This window comes from Anser cygnoides, chromosome 5, assembly GCF_040182565.1.
Source record: "Anser cygnoides isolate HZ-2024a breed goose chromosome 5, Taihu_goose_T2T_genome, whole genome shotgun sequence".
NCBI classification, from domain to species: domain Eukaryota; kingdom Metazoa; phylum Chordata; class Aves; order Anseriformes; family Anatidae; genus Anser; species Anser cygnoides.
Window position 1 is genome coordinate 30,481,691 of NC_089877.1, and position 22,441 is coordinate 30,504,131.

General features: G+C 37.8%; 1 protein-coding gene across 10 annotated transcripts in view; it reads left to right on the forward strand.

The window, feature by feature from the left end:
• Positions 1 to 22,441, forward strand: part of PCNX1 (pecanex 1) — a 91,595-nt gene that overhangs the window by 35,636 nt on the left and 33,518 nt on the right. For 4 of the 10 annotated variants that reach the window (XM_013191223.3, XM_048065081.2, XM_013191211.3 and 1 more), the window contains exons 7-14: positions 1,007 to 1,139; positions 6,028 to 6,212; positions 13,324 to 13,414; positions 15,128 to 15,185; positions 17,284 to 17,501; positions 18,578 to 18,731; positions 19,286 to 19,318; positions 20,641 to 20,812. In XM_013191223.3, coding sequence (XP_013046677.1) covers positions 1,007 to 1,139; positions 6,028 to 6,212; positions 13,324 to 13,414; positions 15,128 to 15,185; positions 17,284 to 17,501; positions 18,578 to 18,731; positions 19,286 to 19,318; positions 20,641 to 20,812 — 1,044 coding nt within the window. The remainder of the gene's footprint in view (positions 1 to 1,006; positions 1,140 to 6,027; positions 6,213 to 13,323; positions 13,415 to 15,127; positions 15,186 to 17,283; positions 17,502 to 18,577; positions 18,732 to 19,285; positions 19,319 to 20,640; positions 20,813 to 22,441) is intronic. The other 6 variants (XM_013191216.3, XM_048065080.2, XM_013191247.3 and 3 more) reach the window with 6 other exon arrangements.

The following is a 22,441-nucleotide window of genomic DNA, read 5'->3' on the forward strand; positions in this document are numbered from 1 at the left end:
CTTGGAATTCAGTTCATGTGAGGTTGTTTTCCTCCTCCAGTTGCCTGCCAAAACCTTTGTGACCCGTCCCTCTGAGCTCTCTACTAACCAACTCGAATGCAGAGCATTAGCTTCCTTGGTTCAGGAGGAAGACTTTGAGACTGTAGGCACACTGTGAAGCAGTCCAAATCCAGAACTGGAAAGATGATCCTGTTTAGCCTGAAATTTAACGATCCTAAGCGGGTCGGGAGTGTGTGTGTGAATTTGCCAAAACAAACAAAAAATTACTCCCTTGCATACGTAAAAACTCTTCTTTTTATAGTGTAACTTTACTGCTGGACCAAATCTTCCTTTTTTTTTTTTTGGGCGGAGAGGTGTTGGAAAAACAAACCCACCAGTCCTTAAATGGGTGATACTCTTGCTCATTCTTACACACCTGCTCCTCCAAACTGTAGTGTGACTGCTGTAAAAGGAACACACATCTCTTCATGCTTTTGGGGGGAGGATGGGGGGGGACGACCGCCGTTTTGTCAAATTGTCCCCTGAAGAGATGTGATAAAGTAAACCTCAGCCCTTCCTGTTTGGCAGAAGTGATAAAACTGAGATGAGAATTTTGTAGCGAGGGGTAATAGACATCATTACTAGGTTGTCCTTTAAGTTTCTCCTTTAATTGTGTTAAATGAAGGAAATGGTGAGATCAGTCTCTCTTCCTGCCCTGTGTAAATAGAACAGACTTGGGATATCGGACTTTTTTTTGAAATCTGGTTGTTTGGGTTTGGGAAAAACAAAACAGCTAGCTGTATTTTTACAGAACCCTACATGCATGCACCCACCAAATTTTTACTAACAGTTGTTTGGTGATCCTGTCTTCAGGCACTTTATTTGAACAGTCGGTGCATAAGCTACTTTTCTTATTGTGAGTCAATTCTTTAACTTGGGGAGGGTCAGTGGGGAGAAAGGAGTCTTAAGTTACTTTGTACATAACTAGGATGGGTTCTTCTTTGACCTAAAGTCTGTCTTGATGCAGCAGCACAAGCCAGCGAGGAGACTGTCACATTTCGCCGTGAACGCAGCACATTTAGGCGTCAGGCAGTACGACGCCGGCACAATGCAGGGAGTAACCCTACCCCTCCTACATTGCTCATCGGATCACCCCTCAGGTAGGGTATCTAAATGTTCCACCATATTTAGCATGCATGCAGCAGACCACTTCTCCTCACACCCACCAGTGTTGCCAGAAAAGCACTTCTTACTTCCTTCCCCACCATAATCTCCTTGAGCTGTCACTGCATGTCACTGTGGGCTGTTGAATTGTGCATGTATATGTGGCACTATTTTCAAAATGATCAGGATAGCCAGTCTCTAACATGTCATAGTTGATTTCAGATAAATAACAAAGTGAACTAATGCTAACAAACTCCATGTTTTTATCAGAAGCATTAGAAGCTTTCAAGCAAGAAAAAAAAAAGATTATTCACCACTCTTCATTTTGCTTTTCTTTCGTTTAAGAGAGTAGGCCTTAGGGACTAGCATCACTTTTCATGTATATAGATAGTGAGAGATAAGCACTTCAATGAAGATAAATAATAAACAACAACAAAGAACTAAATTGTATATGCAAAGCCTCCAAATTTAAAGTAAATGCAAACCATTATGTGAACATCCTGCAACTTTTTCCCAAAAAAGAAAAATAATAAATACCAATGCCTTTGTTAGAGAACGCACAGTATTGCTCAGTATTAAATCTAGTTGTGTGGCGCTGCATGCCGCTGCGATGCTTACAACGTAGTGTACACATACATCTCGGGAGTCCATAACCTTCACTGGCCCATCTGGTAACAATACTGAGCCCACTGGTATGTTACCCACAGCAGCTCTTTGTTCAGCCTGTGAGCTTGAGTAGTAGAAACGGCAACCTCAAGCTGTTTTCAAACTTACTTTCTCAGTCTTGCAGTCCTGGGGTTGCCTAGATGCTGGAGAATCTGGCAAGCAGAATGTTGCCTGTAGAGGAAAGAAGCATTTAGCCATACATATAGAGTAATTCTTAGGGTTATTCCTGCATATTTATCATGTATATGCTCTATGTTCTTAATAATGCTACTTTGAATGCTGAACTAACTTTTAACAATAGGAGCAGTCTGCTTTTATGTTTGAGGAATATTTGTGTAATTTTCCTAGCTGAAAGAAGCTATAGAAACTCTTCAGATAGAAGGAAATACTTTAAAATAGAGGATGGGAAGGAATCTTAGTGTCTTCATGATACAACTGTTGTAGTCGAAGACGCGTTTTTAGATTTTCCTCGGGCAAGAGGTTTACAAGAATGGTTCCTAAAATCTGATAAATAAAGGCTTGGCTTCTTCCACATCAAGCGTTGAGCTAAATGTGTTTTTGCTGGCGAGTGCAGAGTGTGGTGGAAGTTAATCGTGTAATTTCAGATAAATTAGTTAAGCTTCTAGTCTTGCTGAACGTAGCTTGTTCAACACTTGTGAATTACTTCATAGTGAGGGATTTTTGGACTTCTTACTAGATCACTTCTGTTCTCTTGCATTCTTTTTCTCTTGATATACTTTTACTTGTTTTGTCTCTCTGTAAGAGGAGGGTGTTACAGCTTTGTATGTTGGTCAAATGAGAGGCTATGCAGACTAATGTGAGCTACAGAACTGTACGTTAGCAAGAAGACAGCAAGTTTTTTTTTCCTCCTAGACAGGTAGAAAGTAAGTAAAGGATTTGGCTTTAAACTGGGCTTTAGAGCTGCCTCCTGTTTGTGTGGTAGCACAGTCATTGAGGCTCCCATCCTTGAGGTGGATGTCGGTGTGAGACCGTGAGAAAAATGACTTTGACAAAAACTTCTTATTCAGACAAGATACTCGCTGAAAAAGCAAAACAAATATTCTAGCCTTGTGTTTCTGCTATGCATATTCCAGTTATCTATGTTGGCTCTTTTTTTCTAAATAAAGAAACTCTGTGCTTTGGCTGTCTGGCAAAAAGATGCACGTTTATCAAAAATACTTAAACATATGTCCAGAATCTACTACTGAGAGAGGTTGCTTTTTGTGCAGAGTGTTGTTTGTGATACCAAATGACTGTCCTGTGGCGTAGACCAGACCAGATTGTCTTAGGCCGACCAGACACTGAAGTGCTTCCAGATTTGACGTGTTCTATTTGAACTGCAAGCTGTGAAATGTATCTGGAAACTTGCATTTTTTTTTTTTACAGTTGTGATTTCTAGATGAGTAATCTGAAAAAAACTTTCCTTTATATGGGTAACTTAGTGGGAATTTTGTGTTGCTGGAAGAAGAAAAATGCGCACAGATTTTTTTACTCTAAATCCTTTCAAAATACTACAACAACTTTACTGGCATATACCCTAGTGGTGAGCTGCCTGTCTAGTTTCTAATATTGCTAACCACATGACTTCCTATATTAAACTTCTAACGATATTAGGTTTACTAACCTATAGTTGCCCTGATTATTTCTTCCTTCATTATCGCCAGCAAAACTTTGATCATCTAATCTCCTAGCTCCTGGCGTCAAACTGGGTGTCATGGAGATGGCCCCTTAGAGACTGATTTGCATCTGATATTTTTTCGTCCCCTGTTACTGCAAATGCTTCCTCTGTGGAAAGAGAGTCTTTTTAGTAAAAGAGACATAGGTATATAATGCCATTGTGATTGGCAATGATGGACACTTAAATAAAACCTGTTCTGGTAAATTCTGCTGGTTCAGTGCTAAATTAGATGTGTACCTTGCCTAGTTACTTAAGCAAACAAAAACGGCAGAAACAAAACAACCAAGTACCCTAAACATCAATAGTGTTGTGGCCACTTCAAATGTGTGTATGGATTGGCCTCCTGTGTAGTTAATGGTGTATGCATGTGTGTCTGCTAAGAGAACTTAAGCAGCTGTATCAAGTACAATTTTATTTTAAAAATAACTTTAATTAGGCAGAGAATGTCTCTCTGCATATTTATGCCATCTTAATGCCAATGTTTTGCCTTGTTTTTATTGTGACAGCTATGGATAACCACTGAAAGGACAACTTACATACCTTTTGGTACTTAGCTACTGTTTAACGGGAGGAAGTATTGGTTAGCATTGTTTTGGTGTTGCTGATAATGCTTAAGGGAGACAATGAAGGCTGGCAAGGCTGTGAGCTTCCTTAAGGCTTCTGTTACCATGTAGTTCACTTGGAGCCTTGTCTGCAGCAGTGAAGCACTGAATTAAGCTTCAGATTCAGATATGTTATGATGATAATAACTTGCAACTTTTTTACCTCATCAGCTGTGTGCATGTCTGCTTTACTTTGCATGAGCTTTTCTTAACACCTATTCTTATAATTATTTTCTTGTTTTGCAGTGATGCTCTAACAAAAGAATTGAAAAGTAGACATACTTGCTTATAATAATTTCTAGAACATCAGATTATAGAATCACAGAATGGTTTGGGTTGGAAGGGACCTTAAAGATCACCCAATTTTACACCCCCCACCCCTGCCATGGGCAGGACACCTCCCCCCAGACCAGGTTGCCCAGAGCCCCACCCAGCCTGGCCTTGAACGCTGCCCGGGATGGGGCATCCACAGCTTCTCTGGGCAACCTGCTCCAGGGCCTCACCACTCTGAGTAAAGAACTTCTTCCTAACATCTGATCTAAATCTTGTTTCTTTTAGTCTAAAACTCTTCCCCCTTGTCATATTGCTATTACATGCTTTTACACTGCCAATGTAAAAAAAAAAAAAAAAAAAAATGTTGCTCTCTTTTTTTTTTTTTACAAGCCCCTCTTTGAGTACTGAAAGGCTGCTGTGAGGTCTGCCTGGCGCATTCTCTTCTCCAGGCAGGTACACCCCCTGAACCGAGCAAAGTCTTGCTTTTTAGGCTTCCTTGCCAACTGTGGCATCACACTGTAATCAGTGACATGTTAAAAGCAATTGGTGGTAAAGACGGTATTTCAAAAGGGAATAGTCTAATACATTCTCTATAGATTGTTAACATTTCTTTATCTTCTTCTTTTATAAAAGGTTTTCTTAATCTGATCAAGTGTCCTCCAGCTAATGACTGATGTAACTTCTTTAAATGTAGAAAATGGAGGATGATAAAAAACACTAATGTTGCAAAGCATATATATATTTGAGATATATATATATAACATTTGCATTCAGGGACTTTCCCCACGTTTAATATTAAGCAGTTTAAAAAAAAAAAAACACACAAAAACTATTTAACTTAGTTAAATGGGTTTATAAAATAGTTTTCCTGTGTGAAGGTTATGTAGAGGATTAACATTTTCAGGCATTGTCTACTTCTGTCTGTAAGCTTACACGTTTCTGTGAAGAACAAGTTGAATTTTAAACCCTGTTTGTTTGGTGTAGGTATGAGTCTGGGTATAGAAGAATTTCTTTGTAGTAGGTGTACTGAGTAATAAAACTGCTGTCAGGCTGGTACTGCCAAAATAACTTTAAAATAGACCTAAAACTCTTGCCAATTAGTAAATTGGTATGCATATTCTAAATACTTAAATATAAATAAATATAAATCTGGATCTCCTGGTTTAGCTGTGGTTATCCATGAGGTCTGTGCCATTGTCTGGTAGCAAGAAAGGTGGTGTTTTGACACAAACAACAAACACAACAGCTGATGCAGTCACACCTCAATGAGCAAAAAGGACCCAGGTATTGAGAGATGACGGGAATAACCACTTGTGTGCAGAGGTGAGATCTCAGGCTGCAGTTAGGCCAATCACTGGCAGCTTGCTTTTGCACCCACAAATTAAGACTTGTAAGAATAACATCTTCCTAGCTCACCCTTAAGTACAGAGATCAATAACACTTCCAAGAAGTAGAAAAGGAACCGCGTCTCTGTAGCTACTGGTGTAACTCGTGTCCAAATGTGTTGTATGGGATTCGTGGGTTATCTTAACCCTAATAAATGGCTACTCAATGCTATACTTTTAACTTTTCCTCTTCAAAATTAAAAAAGACTTGTTTTTCTTCACTTCCAGCTATTTCTCTTTCCTTCCCGGTAATGTCTCCCCCATCCGTGTTCTCTCGTAGCCTTCAAGATGGTCAGCAAGGCCAGCAGCCCTCCTCGCAGGCCAAAGGGCAGTCCCGCCCCCCCTCCCAGGCAGCTGTGCTCAGCGCTAGCACCTCCTTGCTGGTGAGAAATGGGAGTGTCCACTTAGAAGCATCACATGCCACTGCATCTGCTGTAGGCGGTAGCAGTTTGCACGATGGACTTGGTATGCAGGCCTTATGTAACCTTGGTGACATGGAAGTTTTTAATACGGCAGCTATCTCGGTAATAACGCGGGGAAAAAGTTAACCTTAGCTTTGTTTCTGAATCCTGTAGGTGTGCTTCGTAGAAGGCAGCGTTGCTCACAAATTCCTTGCCTATCATAATCACGTTTCCAGGCACTTTAACAAATGCACGACGGGAACCATTCTAAGGATGCACAAGTAGCGATGCTGTGAGATCTCTCATGATTTGAACAGTATAATGTGTAATACATAAGTTTTCCTGCATTATCACTGATAGTTGGGCAGAGTGATACCAACTTCTGGTTACTGAAAGGATGCTCGTTGCGGTAGCTAGGAATCATTATTCTTCCATCTTTTAAATGAGTCTGTCTTAGTTGTTCTTCAGACAAGAAATTGCCATGTCAAGGAGGGATGTGCACCTTAAACTCGGAGATTGAGGTGGGAAGAAAACCTGGACTTTCTTGTATCAAATGCTATTGTTTTATGGAGCCTTATAGTGCCCCTTAATTCTTCATGGTCCACTTTATGTAATATTCTTAACTGTTTATTAGCTTCTCTGCAGTTAATAAAATGGCTAGGGAGAGGGAGGGTCAGGTGGCTATGGTTAGTGACTGATTGGACACACGCTGATGCAGGGGCTGATATGGAAAATTCCTGGCAGGAATCTTTGCATTTACCTGTAAGTAGCCTGAATTGATTATGACTTCAGCATTAATAGGGAATTCCTGCTCAGATTGCCATATTGGCCATCTTTATAGCTGATGATCACTAGTGACAGTACTTTAAACAGCTGTCAGTTGTGATACCATAAAAGGGAAGGTTAGATCACAAAACTGATGAGAAACGATTGTTACAGACCTTACTGTAACCCGATACTAAAAGATAATTGATTTGCCGTCATCTTTAATGGGGAAGATTTCAAGAGTTTCAAGGCTGTTACCCCTTTAAACAAGAGTTTGGTTAGCAAGTTGCCATTCTTCTTTTATATTGTAGCTAGGAGGTATAGAATTTTAATATAAGCAAAAACAACCCTGAAGTCCTCTGAGAGGTTATAAAATTTAGCTGCAGATGTGGCAAATGCACACAACCTACTTATCTGATAATCAGGTTTTCTGTTTGTTTGTTTTGTGGCTGTAGTGCTTCTAGATAGAAAAATCAAGGCTTAGTGTGCATTTTTGAACTATGAAAGCTTACTACATAAAACTCCATGTTTCTTTATTTGATTTGGAGACACTTCTTGTATGAAAGATTCATTGGAATACAACTGAAATTCAGCAATACTGGTTATATCCGTTCAAAGTTAATGTTAAGACTTGCTCTTAAAGCTGCCAATGTTGTATTTGAAGGATATGGTCCATGTTATCCAAAATATAATGAAGTTTTATAGAGTTAAAAATTCAATGTGCAATCTGGTTCTTCAGTCTGAATTATTTAAGTGTTTATCTTACTATGTTTTGGTGAAAATTGAAGTGAATTCTCTAAGAAATTCGCCGTTGTATTTAGGCTCTCAGGAAAGCCCTGTGTACACTTGGAATAGAGTGCAGTGGCATTGTTGGAAACCTGCATAGCTGAATTTTTCTGAAATCTTGTGTGCACTGTATTATAGGGCAGCATATCGTCATTGTGAGGCACAAAACTGGCAGGGTCTGCTCGGTTAAAATCTGATGTGTAATAGGGATTTATTCTTGTTTTGGAGCTCTAAGCATCTCTAGAAACGTTCACTGAGCGAAGGCAGTTTTTGTAGCCAAGATTTGCTTTTGTTTTAGAAAAATCAAATACTTCAGTTTCTACAACAGTATTTAAAAATTCAGTACTATGAACTAATGTCCTCAGACTGTATGTTTTGTGTGAAGGATGCTTTCGTTAGAGCAGAGTAGCTGACAAAATGGGGCAAATTCTCACATGCTGAATTATTCCCTCAGGATTGCCAAGGTGGGAGGATATCTTTCTTTATAGCTGGTACATGGCTTTTATCCTTAATCAGGGGTGAAATAAAACTACTGCTCTATTTCCCTCAAGTCTACAGACTATTGTTTTTTCTCTGTTGTACCAAGTTAGCTCACAATGATGACCCTGTTACTTCTCTTTAAAGAGTTCGTATGTATGGTTGGGTAGCAGGAAGGTGGGGGGTGGAAACTTGTTCTGTTTTTTAAATTATATGTTGATGCTAATCAAAGCAATGCAGACAATAGGACCAATTTCTTTTTCCACTGGAAATCATTGGAACTGTCCAGGGCAGAAAAATATTGAAAATGGAGGCTGGGAAAGGAGATGGAAAACAAACGTGATTTGCAGCAACTGGAAATATAAGTGCCAAATACAGTAAATGCGGAAATACATCTCTCTATTGCATGTACAATAATTTATTTTATTACAGCTCATCTGGAAGACAGGTCACGTAAACACAGCTGCTTTTTTCCACAAATGCAGTATCTGCTTCTATGTTTTTCCATTTATGTGCTGATGTAAAGCTGCATCTCTTAAGACATACATTTCTGTTTTGTTTTAAAGATGAATGTCTTCTAATTTGATTCTCTTGGCTTATTTTAGGGAGGATGAACCTTACTGGGTTATACTCAGTCTGGTAGTGACTGTACATTCTTTAAAAGTTGCTGAGTACTGTGCTGAGTGAGGAAAGATGCTTTGAGTTTTAGTCTTCTAAGTTTGAAGTAGAAAGATTTTTTCCAAATTATGCTGTTGCTTCATGAGTGGAAGGAACTAGAAAGAGTGGAGAAGAAAGCTTGATGTGGAGCAGTGAATATAAAGTGAACTGTAAGAGGAATGCAGGACAGAAAGGAGAGGTGTTAAATGAAATGTGATGATTATAGGCATGATTAATGTAGTATGAGTACAGTACACAAAATGTATAAAATGACTTAAATGACAGTCTTCAGCGCATAGAGTGGCAATACAAATATCCAAGTCTTGAGACATGTGGGTGTTGGGTGGGATTTTGAGTCCTTGCAGTGAAGGCAGAGTTTGTGAAGTACTTTGTAATCCAAGTACTGAACTACTAGAACAGGTGCTCAGTTCTTGAAGCTGGGATGAAATAACAGGTTATTTCTCTTAGGTCTTATATTAGGTATTATTCTTAGGTCTTCTCTTTTTCTTTGCTGGGTATATTGCTTCTGTGATTAGAGATCTAATCATCTGGAACTCTAGAATAGCACTGTGATGTTTGGCTCTTCTGGTTGTATCACATACATGCAGGTGATAGTACCTCAGATTTATTGAAGTATTTGAAGTAATAAAGGCAGTTGGATGGTCTTGTTGAAGATCAAAGCTTCCCATGCTGCCTCTAACAATATATATATGCTGATCAATTATTTGATTGAAGCAGTTTAAAAGTATTGAGAAACTGATTCTGTAATTAAGTAGACTTAATTTATTTGGGATGGATGGGGGAATATTTTCAAAGGTATGAGTAGAAGGCAAACGCTCATTTCCCATTGCTCCTGTTGAAAATATCCCTGTTGTAGTTTGTGGAGTTGTGCATAATAGACAAGTTACCCTTTTAACAAACTTCATATAGAATAAAAAGAACTGCTTTGAAGTGTCCAAACTGAAAACTCCTAAGTTTCAAAGGTCAAAATTTACCTTCAGCTGCAGTACTGAAAATGTTACTTCCTTGCATGCTACAGAGTAATCAGATTCTGATGGCTTTGTTGGTCGTCAGGAATAGGATTTAAAAAACATTTGCATGCTATCTATTACAATATTTTAATGATTCTGATGTAGACTTCAACATGTGCAAATACTGTTAGCAACATTCAGAAGTTGTTTGAGAGGTTTGAAACAGCAGTATTTATTAGCTGGAAAACCAGGAAACGTTGAAAACAAACAGACTACCACGTCAGGCAGACGCTGAGCCACTTAAGTCTTCCACGTTTCATCTTTTGTCCATACGCTCACCAGCCTGTTGCTTTCAGTGAGTCCCGTAAGTGTGGGAACGTCAGTCTGTGCAGTGTGTGAACTGTTATGTGGTTGTCTGTGGACTCGGAGGTGAGACACCTTTGTCCTCTGAAACAAGCAAGCTTGCTTCAAAGGAAGTGCAATCACCTCTTCTTCACCTCGTGTCAAAACGAACGTGTATTTCGGGGTCGTGTGCCTGAGTGTCGGTGACTGGGGTTTGTTAGTTTTGTAAGGTGCTCCAAGCAGAGCATTGTTTGGGTGGCTTAGGCTGGGAAGAATTCACAGCTCTCCTTTCAAGGGGGGTGAAAAGTTACGAGCACTTCTGTTTAGCATACAAACCTTAGCTGTATTTCTTTATTTGTAAAATATGGCTTTGTCTGCCTCTGTTCACAGCTTGATAAAACTACAGTCCTTAGAAAAAGAGAACTTTAAGCTGCATCAGTGTGATGCTATCAAAAATATTTCAGAGAATGCTGTGGGAGAGAAATCACTAGGGTGACTGACAAATGCTGGTATATCCGTGCATGGTGAACTTTGTGAGCATTGGGATCCCGCGGAAGAGTTTGAGATTGCTGTGAGGAAACTGCTGTTACCTCACAACATGATAGCTATTCCACCGATGGGACTTGGAGTTCAGTCACAGTCTGCTGTCACACCTTATGGCTTGGTAGGGCTTGCTTCCTCAGCACCACTGAGTAGTTCTGTGATCTCGTCTGCTTTGGGTCAGTTCAGTTTTTCTGGAGTGTCTTTTGATTTTAAAAAAGGTGGGAGGCATCTTTGTTTTGTTGAGGAGCCGCGCTTTCCGTGACAGTAAGCCAACTTTCATTAGGACGTCTGTTTTAGTAGAGGGGTGAGTTGCAAGTGTGGCCAAACCTGAGTCCGTTTTGTAGTTTGTAATGCAAGCTATCAGAACTGAGTTGTTTGTCTGTCTGGAATCACCTGCTACATCTCTATTAACCAGTTTTGTTTTATCCTACCACAGCCCTGCAGTGTTTGTATCAGCAACATAAATGCAGTAAACTTTGATAGACCCAAATGAATTGGGTCTGAGGGAACTATAGATACTTCCTGATGTGGATTTTTTTATGCTAAACTTTTCAAGTTTTGAAGCCTTTCTCAAGCCTTTGATGTGTATGAGTTCAGTAAACTTCTTTTGAAACAAATATACCTGATGTAGTATCTCAGCTCAAGAGAATGGGAAGTTCTGTCTTGAAACTAATACAGTCTAGTTTCTGTGACCAGCACTTCATTACTGTAGAAATCAATTTCATTTCCAGGCTCTCAATTCAGTAGTGCAGGAACATGAAGAATGTAATGTAACCCAGACAATTGTTTTTTTTAGGGACTTTTCCCTCATAGTTTATGTATAACTTTGTCCTGACTAGAATCTGAAGTGTGTTTCCTAAAGTCTTTGTTTGCTGTTGAATGTTTTTTGTTTGGTTGTTTTTTAAGCTGATACAGTTTCAAAAACCTCCTGTATTTTTGAGGCTTTTAGTTGTGGGGAGGAAGGTTCCTAATGTATTCTACTAGATTAATTGTAGAACTTCAGTATCAACTGTAAAAACCAAAGGATACTTAACTAGTCAAAAATAGAACCCCCCCCAAATACCCTAACAAATGAATTTTCTGCTTTGTGTTTCCTCACAAATATCTGTAGCAGATGTAGCTAAATACTGGGGGAGAGCTGTTGTGTTACTGCGTTCTGTACATGACTGCTGAACTGGGTAGCTCTCTGGTCAGAAGGGTCTTTTCTTTCTTCTTTTCTTTCTTAGCACAGCTGCAGTATGTGTCTAGCTGGTCTACAGTGCCCCCCTCTGAGGGGAAAAAAACTCTGTGCAGGTGTTTTCGATATGCCAGTATTTTTCCTTAGTTTCACCTATATATGGAACTTAATTGTCTGTGGGGATCTGAAGAGAATCTGGAGTAGGAAGCAGTGTTTTTTCTTTTTTATAAAGAAAACAACACTGAACAGAAGCAGGCTGTGTTCTTACAGACAGTGGAAAGATTGGAAGCTCCTAGCTTGTTAGTGTTTCTCCTAGGACTACGTGTTATCCCATATCAGCAAGGGAAAGGGCTGCAGGACATGCAGCTGAGAGATGTACACAGTTTTCGCTTCAGATGCTCCGCAGTGGGATTTCTTTTTTTGTGTTGTGTAAGCAGTTCTTAAAATATTGCACACTCTGCATTGTGAGTTGAGTGAAGAAGGCTTTTGAGCTGGAAGAGATGGAGAAGTTGGCAGGGCACCACGTATGAGGTGATTACAACTTCAGAATCAGCTTCCTGCATTCGGAGCTGGAATGTATTAAACTGACCTTCAGGGGAAATTGCAGTGCTTATCTCTATGATCAGACTGTTGTGGAGAGAAGGGCACTGTAAAAACATCATATTGTGAGTAAGGTTTGAGTTATAATCACAGGGTACTACTTTGTTATTTGTATATTTAGGAATAGACTTGATATGGTTCCTTCAAAAAGCTTTTAATGACTTGAGGAAACTTACAGTTTCTGGAACTCCATTAGCCATGATGGTTTATCTCTGAAGTTAGTTCACAGTCTTCTGATCTCACACTAAAGTGTTTGCTTCTGGTTTTCAGAATAAATCTCTGCCTGTCATTCCTTTTTTTAAAATCTTTTTCTAGAGGTATAACTAATGAAGCATGCCTGGTCACTTTTTTTCCACCCTTTGTGTTTCTTTCCGAATAGACATGTACCTCAAAAGAATTTTAATTTGAACACTTGAGGAATCTCTGCTGCAGTTAAATGCCATGATCCCTAAATGCTGATTCACTGATTGTTCTCCTGGGGTGGGGTGGGGGGGTGGGGTGAAGGCGGCGATCATGGCAAGTTGTTTTTCTGCTTATCCTCTAAGGAGGGGTGGAGAGGAGGAGCTTACATTGCATTTCTGATGCATTAATGGTGACATCTTGTAAATATGAACTCTTAGTTGAATTCAACTATTGCAGTTTACTGTGTATATGTCATGTAAAATTGTGTGAAAAAAGGCTGAGTAGCTAACGTCTGCACTGGTGACACATTCATGTGTTACCACATTTTATATTCTGACATTGACATAAATTTAAATATCTAAATTGATCTCTAGTAAGCTAATGTGTAGAAACATACTGCTAGTGGGATTAAACGCCATGAAATTTTGACCTGTTCTTGACCTTTTCTTTAATAGGTAAGTTCAGTTCTACGCTCTACGAGACAGGGGGCTGCGACATGTCACTTGTGAACTTTGAGCCAGCTGCAAGAAGAGCATCTAACATCTGGTGTGTGTGAAGCCAGTCAAGAGTGGTGATTCTTGTCTTACTGTAACAAAATCTTTTTTTAATTTTAAAAGGTTATTTAGTACGAACTACCAGGAAAAAATAGTTTTCCATGTATTTTTCCTTTTGAAACCTAAGTGATTTTTAGTAGAAGGTGACAGTAATTGCAGAAATAATCTTTTCCACTTAAGCAAATCCTGGAAAATGAAGATTAATATTAGTTTCAGCAGTAAACGTCCAAACCGAGAATTTGACAAATGCAGTTTTGATTGGCTTAATGGGAGTCTTCCTTAAAGAATTTATCCCAGGTTTGTGGAAAGTAGGGAGCTATTAACTTATTTAAAAGTGAACTTCCAATTGTGAAGCAAATGTAAACTGATAAATTTGTTCTTGAGTTCATAGATGGCATGAAACAATACAGGGAAGTCTTAACATGCCTGTGGTTAAAATTTGATTTACAGTTGAAATAGCCAGCTACGTACTGGAAAGTTCATCTGCTCTTGGAAAGATACGCTTCCTTTCTCTGTAGGGACAGGAGGCAGAAGAAGGAAAAAACAAGCCAAAGTGTTCCCTTCAAAATCTGCTTTACTATCTAGAACTACTCTGAAACTATTGCATCATGCTGAATGTTTAAAAACTCTACCATATGTAGGTGGAATAGCTATCAGATTTAAGGAGTAATGGATTTCAAAGCTCCTGTCTTCAAATCTTTCCTGTGAAAGTGTGCAAGCGCTTCCTGTGGAGTGGAACTTTGAGGAAAAAGTTCTGTATTCCTTGCACAAAGCTGCCAATGCCTGCCTCTGCTGCTTGCATGTTCCAGATGCAATGGCTTTGCTGATGGCTGCTGTTATGAAGCTGTACATGCTAATGGAAGGAACAAACTGTTCACATCCAAATAATCAGATTTCTTTTTTAGGGAGTAGTTGAGTTTGAGTAAAATAAAATTATTAACAAAGACTCTTTATCTTATGTTAAGGTAAGGAACTGAAGGAAGCTTGCATAAGTTTGATACCAGTCTTACAGCCATGTAATTTATATGTAAAACATACAGCCAAAAGCTATACAAAACTGGGGAAAAAAGCAGTGGTTGGATATGGACTATTACACAACAAGAAAAATTTCTTCTCATTAACAAATGGAAGTTGTAAAGTAATTTTATTCTTCTTTTGCTTAAAGTTCTTTTTTCTAAAGCTATTTAAGTTTAAGTAACTTGGTATGCTTGTGTTAAATATGTATTATTTTTGGCAGTTTTAGGACTTGGTAAAAAGAGCATAATTAACAAACTGTCTGTGAATATACAGCAGACACCTCACTCCTTTAGAGGTACGTGATGCGTGTTTGCACATGAGTAGCTAACATTATAAAACATATTTGTTTCTTTAAAGTGGAGTAATTTCCATCATGATAATCCGTGTAGACAACTAATGGACTACCTGGTCAAATCACGTGTTCAGTAAGTTATACCAAGCATAAAAGTATTCTGATCTATAGCTACAAACTTTATCCCAGTACACAAGACCGTTGTCAAGGTTTATTTTCTTTCTTGGTTGTGTGTTAGGCCTTTACAAACTGGATACGTGTATTTAAAATACATGTGTTCTAAGGAAAAAGAGGAACACGTTTTGCTAAAATTTGCAAGTGGTCAAAATTAGTTTAGGAGACTTTTGAAATCAAATGTAGTTTTATAATATGAAGTCTTTCCCCCTGTTCTTATAGTGACACGGACTCTCACGTATCGAGTTCTACCTCAGTTCGCTTTTACCCACATGATCTAGTAAGTTTTTCTTATCTATTTTTAAGCATGCCAAAAATCAGAAGACTTTCCAGTTCTATATATCACTGATTAATCATTGTATGTAGTAGCTCTTTGTTCTTAAGAAGGGTTTTTGCCTGGATTTCAATGAGATAAACTGTTACTGTTTTGCTGTCTTCGTATATACATGCAAATTTATCATTCTGGATGGTAGTTTAAAATTTAAACGAAGATTGTTTCTTGTGATCTAAAGCATGGTAATTTGAATCTAAATCACATGGAAACTGGATGTTCTGAGATACTTTATCATGGTTTCCAGAGATTGCTGGACAACGTGGATGGAGTTGTATTTCTGTGCACTGCTAAGATACGCAGGTCGTGGAAAGAATGAACTTTGTGTTTGTGTTCTGAACGAAGGAAATGTTAGCAATTTCCCTGAATGGATTTTTAGACATTTACCACTGGAATCTGTGGTACAAAGCTTAATTCTAATAGAAGGAGTGATCAGGAGAAAAAAGGCAGAGGCTTACACTGTTTCATACCGCAAGTAGCTTTAGAAAGTCATTAGTTTGGTGATGTCAACCTTTTATATTGTTGCTGAGTCCAGATGTATATGTGCTTGAAGTGTGCTATTGCTCTGTCACGAAAACATTGCAAATGGTCATGATTCTTAAGGTTGTGATTCTTAGATTAGGAAGTTAAAGTGAAGTATGTGGAAGTATCTAATAACCTAGTCAAGAGGGAAGATGAAATTTTTTAGTATTTCTCAGAAGAATGAGAAACTTCCATTTGCCTGACCATGCTTTTGATCAAGGATGTCTTCACCTAGTGCCTGCCAGAACTTTGATTTCCAGCCCCCAATGTGTGCCTGTTGTTTTGGCAATGTGGTTCCATTTGGGGAGGGAAGATGGGGGGGGTGATTCTGTATAAGGTAAATTCATGATACTTTAAAAATCTTAGCCCACATGCTTACAGGGGAACTTCCTAAATTTATTACTAGTGTGAGAAATGTCCTGTTACAGTGATTCTACCATTTAAGAAATGAGGCTTTTACAATTAAAAAGTTGTGAAAAAAGCACCTGCTTTTTGACACAGCTCATCTTAAATGGTGTGGCTTGTATTTTTTTAAATGCCTGTAGAAAGTGAGTGTTCCTGCTTGTTTTTTATTTAGTGTTTTTCTAGGGAAGAAATCAGGGTGAGCATAGTTATAGTACATTGCTTTAAGGAGTTATGAAAAAAGCTTCAAAAATGAAAATGTTTATGATGATCATAAAATATGGTATAATTTTGACACTTAAAATATGACATGAGTATTTAAATTTTACTCTGCTTTAAAAATCATGACAATTTTTCATTGTGATGTTTTAATTATAGTACTCTTTAAGAATAAAGGTCAGTGCATTAAGAAGTTTCTTGGCCTGTTAATGAGATCTATAAAATGGTTAGACAGCACATACATGCACACCATACTAATTTTTTTTAACGGAGTACTCTCCTTAAATGTCCTGTATGGTGGTTAGTATTACTGTGAATTTCAGAGAACTCTGGAGTAACAGACTACAGAATACCTGAGAAACTGTAGTCAATCATAAATAGTACTGGACTAGTTAGGGAAAAACTTCTGGGTGTTTCAGTATATTCTAAATCAATGAGTTGAAGTTCGTCTACCAATGCATGCATATTGTGGCTTTGTCATGCAAAACCAACCATTCAGCATGGATGTGCATGCAGATTAGGTGACTATAAGAAATAGGCAATAATTTATTTTAATTCAGATTTTTGTTCTTATGAATTATTCCTGCTTCTGTATCAGTTTACTTGTCTTCAGATTTGGAGTTTTTAGAGTAAATGCGATCATGTGCTTAGTCCTTACTTCACTTGAAATAAGGCATATGCAAATGCCACTGTTGTGTTGTATGCAAACTATTATTGCTGCTATTGCTATTCACTTGCCATAATGAGGACAGGAAAAGTAAGTAGAAACCACAGATTTGATAGTGTTTAACATAACTTCTTAAAACTGAGGCTAAATAATTCTAGAAATTTCTTCAAAGCAATATTTAGTAGAATACAGTTATACAGTAAAAACGAGATTTTGTTAATCCTGACTTTCTTTTAGCTTTCTCTTCCCCAGATCAGGTTGAACAGGCTGCTAACCATAGATACAGATCTGCTGGAGCAGCAAGATATTGACTTGAGCCCTGACCTTCAGGACCACATGCAACCTCAAGAGGAAGCAGCTCAAAAAGTCAAGCAGTACTATCGCTTTTGGATACTGCCTAAACTTTGGATTAGCATAAATTTTGATAGATTAACTCTTCTGGCTTTATTTGATAGGTGAGATCCTTGTATGTTACTAGTCTTGAGAAAGTAAAGATTAAAAAATGGTAACTGAACTGTGAGCTCTCATTAGAGAATCATACTTCGCTGTACTCTGAAAGATGGAAGAACAATACAAAATACATTTTTTCTGAAATAACAAAAGCTATTCTCCCTCTTTCTCCAGCAATGCTAAAAAGAAAGGAAAAAAAAAGCCCCATCACTTTGTGTGAGTTGGACAATGACATTTTTAGTAACATATAATTCATTTTTTGACCGATGTTTAATGCTGGAGGATGTTTCTCCAAAAACTAACTGAAAGGTGCTAGAAACTGGCATTCACTTGTATTGTTTCAGCAAGTAGATGAAAACTTATTTGCTGTTTCAAAGCATTTTTCCAGAGGGTCATATAATACTGTAACCTATTATCCCTGCCCTGTTTACCTAGTGGAATAAAATCAACATGGCCCTCCAGTTATCAGCTTTTGGAGTATATTGAATATTCAAATTTTGGAAACGACCTTCCTTGAGGTGATCAATACAGTAGTAATTCTGTCCCAGCAGAAATAATTAATTTTTTTATTCAGTACTATCAATGCTGTATGGAATTCTTTTTTTCCCCCACTTCATATAGCTTATATATATAGTTTGTTATTCATGACTTCATAATGTAGGAACTAAAAATACTGTAACTTTGCTAAGGTATCATGTATGTATTTTTGCTGTCTATGTATTTGAGGGATGGGCTAGTAGTTATCCTTTGTGGGGCTTGAATGCAGAATTATTACAGACCATGCTTCTTCTGATTGTTTAAATTATTTCTAAAGTAATCTGCTAAAGTTATATTCTGCTTTTTAAAGGTTAATTCTGTAAGGAAGTAATTGCTGTCAGATACCATTGGAAATCCTGGTACCTCCTAGCTTTGCCTAAAAGTGTGCTCATGTAGTCTATGTTCAAACCTACTCTTAACTACTTTGCTGACAGCAGCGTTATCACTTCTTAAATTCTGACCTTAGCTGTTCTCTTGCACCTTTTTCTAAACATAGTTAGGTTTTAATGCTTCTTTTTTTTTTTCTTCCCTCCTTCTAATACAGGAATCGTGAGATCCTTGAAAACGTGTTAGCTGTCATCCTAGCTATTCTAGTTGCGTTTCTGGGCTCTGTACTTCTTATTGAGGGCTTTTTCAAGGATATTTGGGTCTTCCAGTTCTGCCTGGTAATAGCCAGTTGTCAGTACTCACTGTTGAAGGTATTTTAATTTCTATCTTCACTTTCTAAAAACAGTAGAAATAATCTAGGTTGGGTGTTGCAGGCTAGCTGGAGCATTAAGTAAAAACCTATTTGTTTATTGTTTAAAAAACAAATGAGCAAATTTCAGCTACATGGACAGTTTGATGGATGGTCACACAGTCATTTTACTAGAATAGTTCTGCATGTGTTTGTTAAACAGCCTTTTATTTGTTGTTCTCATGCACTTTTTGTTCTGCCAAGGAAGAACAGAGTCTATTGGTTAAAAACAGCCTGCAAGCTGAACTTGAAGCTTCAGTGTGTACATTCTTCTTTTTAGTGGGTACACCTCAATGCATTCACATTAAGCAATTGCATCTAAGCATGTTTTTAATCAGAATTTTAGTTATTTGGCATTTTTATTAAGTACTGTTAAGAGTTGCATAAGTAAGTTAGAAAGAAAGTCCAATCACAGCTTAAGAAAGATCGTTTCTATTAAGGTGGAAAAGAAGTGGTGGGAGAAGGGGGTAAATGCACTCACTATAGAGTGGATAACTTTCCTCTTTCTTGTTTCAGAGTGTTCAGCCAGATTCTTCTTCCCCTCGACATGTAAGTCATAGGCATGTGCTACTTTTACTAATCCTGCAGATATAAAACTTCTGAAGAGAATTTGATCTTTTTGGTTTGTTTTGGCATTTTTGTCTTCTCATAAGACAAGAAGTTTGTTGTCTTTCTCTTGATTCCTTTCTCGCACGCTATATTTTTCACTTATATGCTTTGTTTGTATTTAGCAAATCCTGGCCTTTCTGTTTTATCATGGAATGGTTTGAGTTGAAAGGGACATTAAAGATCACCCAGTTCCAACTCCCCTGTCGTGACACCTCCCTCTAGACCAAGTTGCTCCAAGCCCCATCCAACCTGGCCTTGAACACTTCCAGGAATGGGGCATCCACAATTTATCTGGGCAGCTTGTTCCAGTACCTCACCACCTGCACAATAAATAATTTCTTCTGAATATTTAATCTAAATCTCCCTTCTTCTAGTTTAAAGCCGTTGTCCCTTGTGCTATCACACACTCCCTGACAAAGAGTCCATCTCCAGCTTTAAACTTAGCTTGTGCTGTAGAGCCGTATCATGCTAGGTTTTTGGATGAATCTTTAGTATTCAAGCAATTATTCTGAAAGGTATTCCTAATGTTGTAATTTCCTGTGGTAGCATGAACTGACACAACTTTGCAGATGTTTCATTCTGGTCTTTTGTAAATCACTCAGTTGTACTAGTTTGCACACAGCCTTATTTTTTCAGTTCTATTAGGCTGAGTATGCAATGCTCTAGTGAGCATTAACATTTCAGCATGGAAATGTTAATGTGCCACTGTTGAATAATATGTTTATGTTCTATTGTGTATCTGCTAGATTGCCAAAACAATATCTTTGTAAAGTCTTAAGGTACGAAAAAGTTTTATTTCTCTGAAGCCTGTCATTCAAAATATAGGTATTAAGGATGTATGCTTTAATGGACACATAAATATAGATTGGTTTTCAGCAGGAGCAGTATCTGAGTAATAAACTCAATTGATTTTTTTCAAAATTAATATATTTTCTGTTGCTTATGAAGCCTAGGCAGAGGTTTGATGACATTTGGTATTGTAAGAAGCATTCTTTGAAACTCAGGGGGGAAATAAGGGTAAAAATAACTTAGTTTAACTATTGTGTACTCATCATATATATCAGAGCCACAAAAAAATGTTGCTTTATATCCTGGCAAGGCTTTTGGGATTTTTTGTGCTGTTACCTCACCAACTTCTGTTCAACGTACAAGTACTTCATGAATAGAAGTTAATTTTGATTCTGAAACTACTTGTAACAGAAGGGCAACAATTACTTTTCTGCTAATAATGAAACAAATGTGTGTTTTGTTTTTTTTAACAGGGTCATAATCGTATCATAGCCTATAGTAGGCCTGTATATTTCTGTTTATGTTGTGGTCTTATTTGGCTGTTGGATTATGGCAGCAGAAACATATCTACAACAAGATTCAGGTTGTATGGAATGGCTTTCACCAATCCATTGCTGCTGCTGTCAGCCAGAGACTTAGTTATAGGTGAGTGACTTTCATTGATTTGAATTGTTTGCTTCTCTGCAGTAGAGTATGTTTTTTTACACTTTGCGCTTTGTGACACTGTTGCATCATCATTTTCTAACAGCCCTTCATTTAGTTTTCTTTGGAAAGAGTAACTTTAGTGTTTTTTTAAAAGCTAAAATAGGAGATTGATTTCTTCCTGTATATAAAATATATTCATCCTCAGCCCTGAACCTGGTGTTCCTTGTTCTTAACTTGGACCAGGATATGCTACCCTGTGCCTGGAGCTACCTGCTCAGTAATCAAATATTTTGATTTGGACTCCCCTCTACAAGAGAAGGGGCTATGGGCTTGTCACAAATAAGCGGGAGCTCTCTTAAAAGCAGGTTATTTGCATTTTAACAGTTGGGTAGGACAGTATGGACGCATTTCTTAAATACCTTAGACAGATTAAATCTTAATGGGTAACTTTGAACACACCTGCTTTTCCATTGCAGCTCTTCAACTGTATGAAAATATCAGTGCATGAAAGAATATAGTAGTTAACTGTTTCAACTGCTTGCTTCTAGTTTTGGACAGTCTTCTGTCCAAGTAAAAGAAAATCTTGGTCTTAATTTGGATTTTTATTTTATTTTTAACTCTTAGTTGATGAACAAAACTTATTAATTCTCAGAATGCTAGGGTCAATATATATCATTCTGAATTTCATGCCTCATGCAGTTTTTACTTTGTTAGTAAATCTATATTTAAATGGCCAGAGGGGAAAGGTCTAAGTCTTTTATTTAGGAACAGCACTGTCTAGATATTTCCAAAGGTGCTTTTCTATAGCTTTTGTGGAGCTACTCATGCACTGCCATTCTTCATTTTGTATCTGTTACAGAAAAAGAATTTAAGCTAGCAGACTTTTTTTTTTGGTCATTCAGTATATGAAAACCGTCCTCACTTTTCCTATGTTTATGCTCTGACTTCAGAAGTTGTCTTTCTCATCACCTTGAGTCATTACCATAGTGTAGACCTGCATCTCCATATATATTTTTTTGCATTTATTTGTAGGTGATGTGTTGTATTGTGAAAGCAAGCTATATCTAAAAAGAGCTTAGTCTTTTCCAGTTTTAAGAAGATGTGCTGGCATCGTCACCAGACTGTGTTCATCTTGATTAGTTTTTAATAATACTTGGCTGAAGTGTTGAAATGCTTTTTAATCTTTGTTTTGCTTTTTGCTCTTCTTCGGTACCTTGCACCAGAACAGCTCTCCTTTTTTATTAAAAAAGAAAAAAAAAATAAAAGAAAAAAAAGCTGTTAACCCTGCCCAACAGCCACGTGCAGACTTTTGAAGCAAATCTTTTAAGTTGCTGAAGCAGTGTTTCAGAAATCTTTGTGTGTATTGCAAAGAATTCTGGCTGGTAGCATACACACTTTGTTGGCACAAAGGAAAAATTCAGCTGCTTTTTTCCCAGTTCTCAGGTACAGCAGTTAGAACAACACAAGTGCAGGGCAAGGCAAGCTTTTTGTTTGGATAACGTTGCTGTGTCCTTACCAGTTGACAAGTGAGGACTGGTATCAATTATTTTGACATATTCCACAAATTAGACTTAATGAATTTATCAAAATCTGCTCCACATTTAAAACAACAGGTGTTTTCTGTTCTCT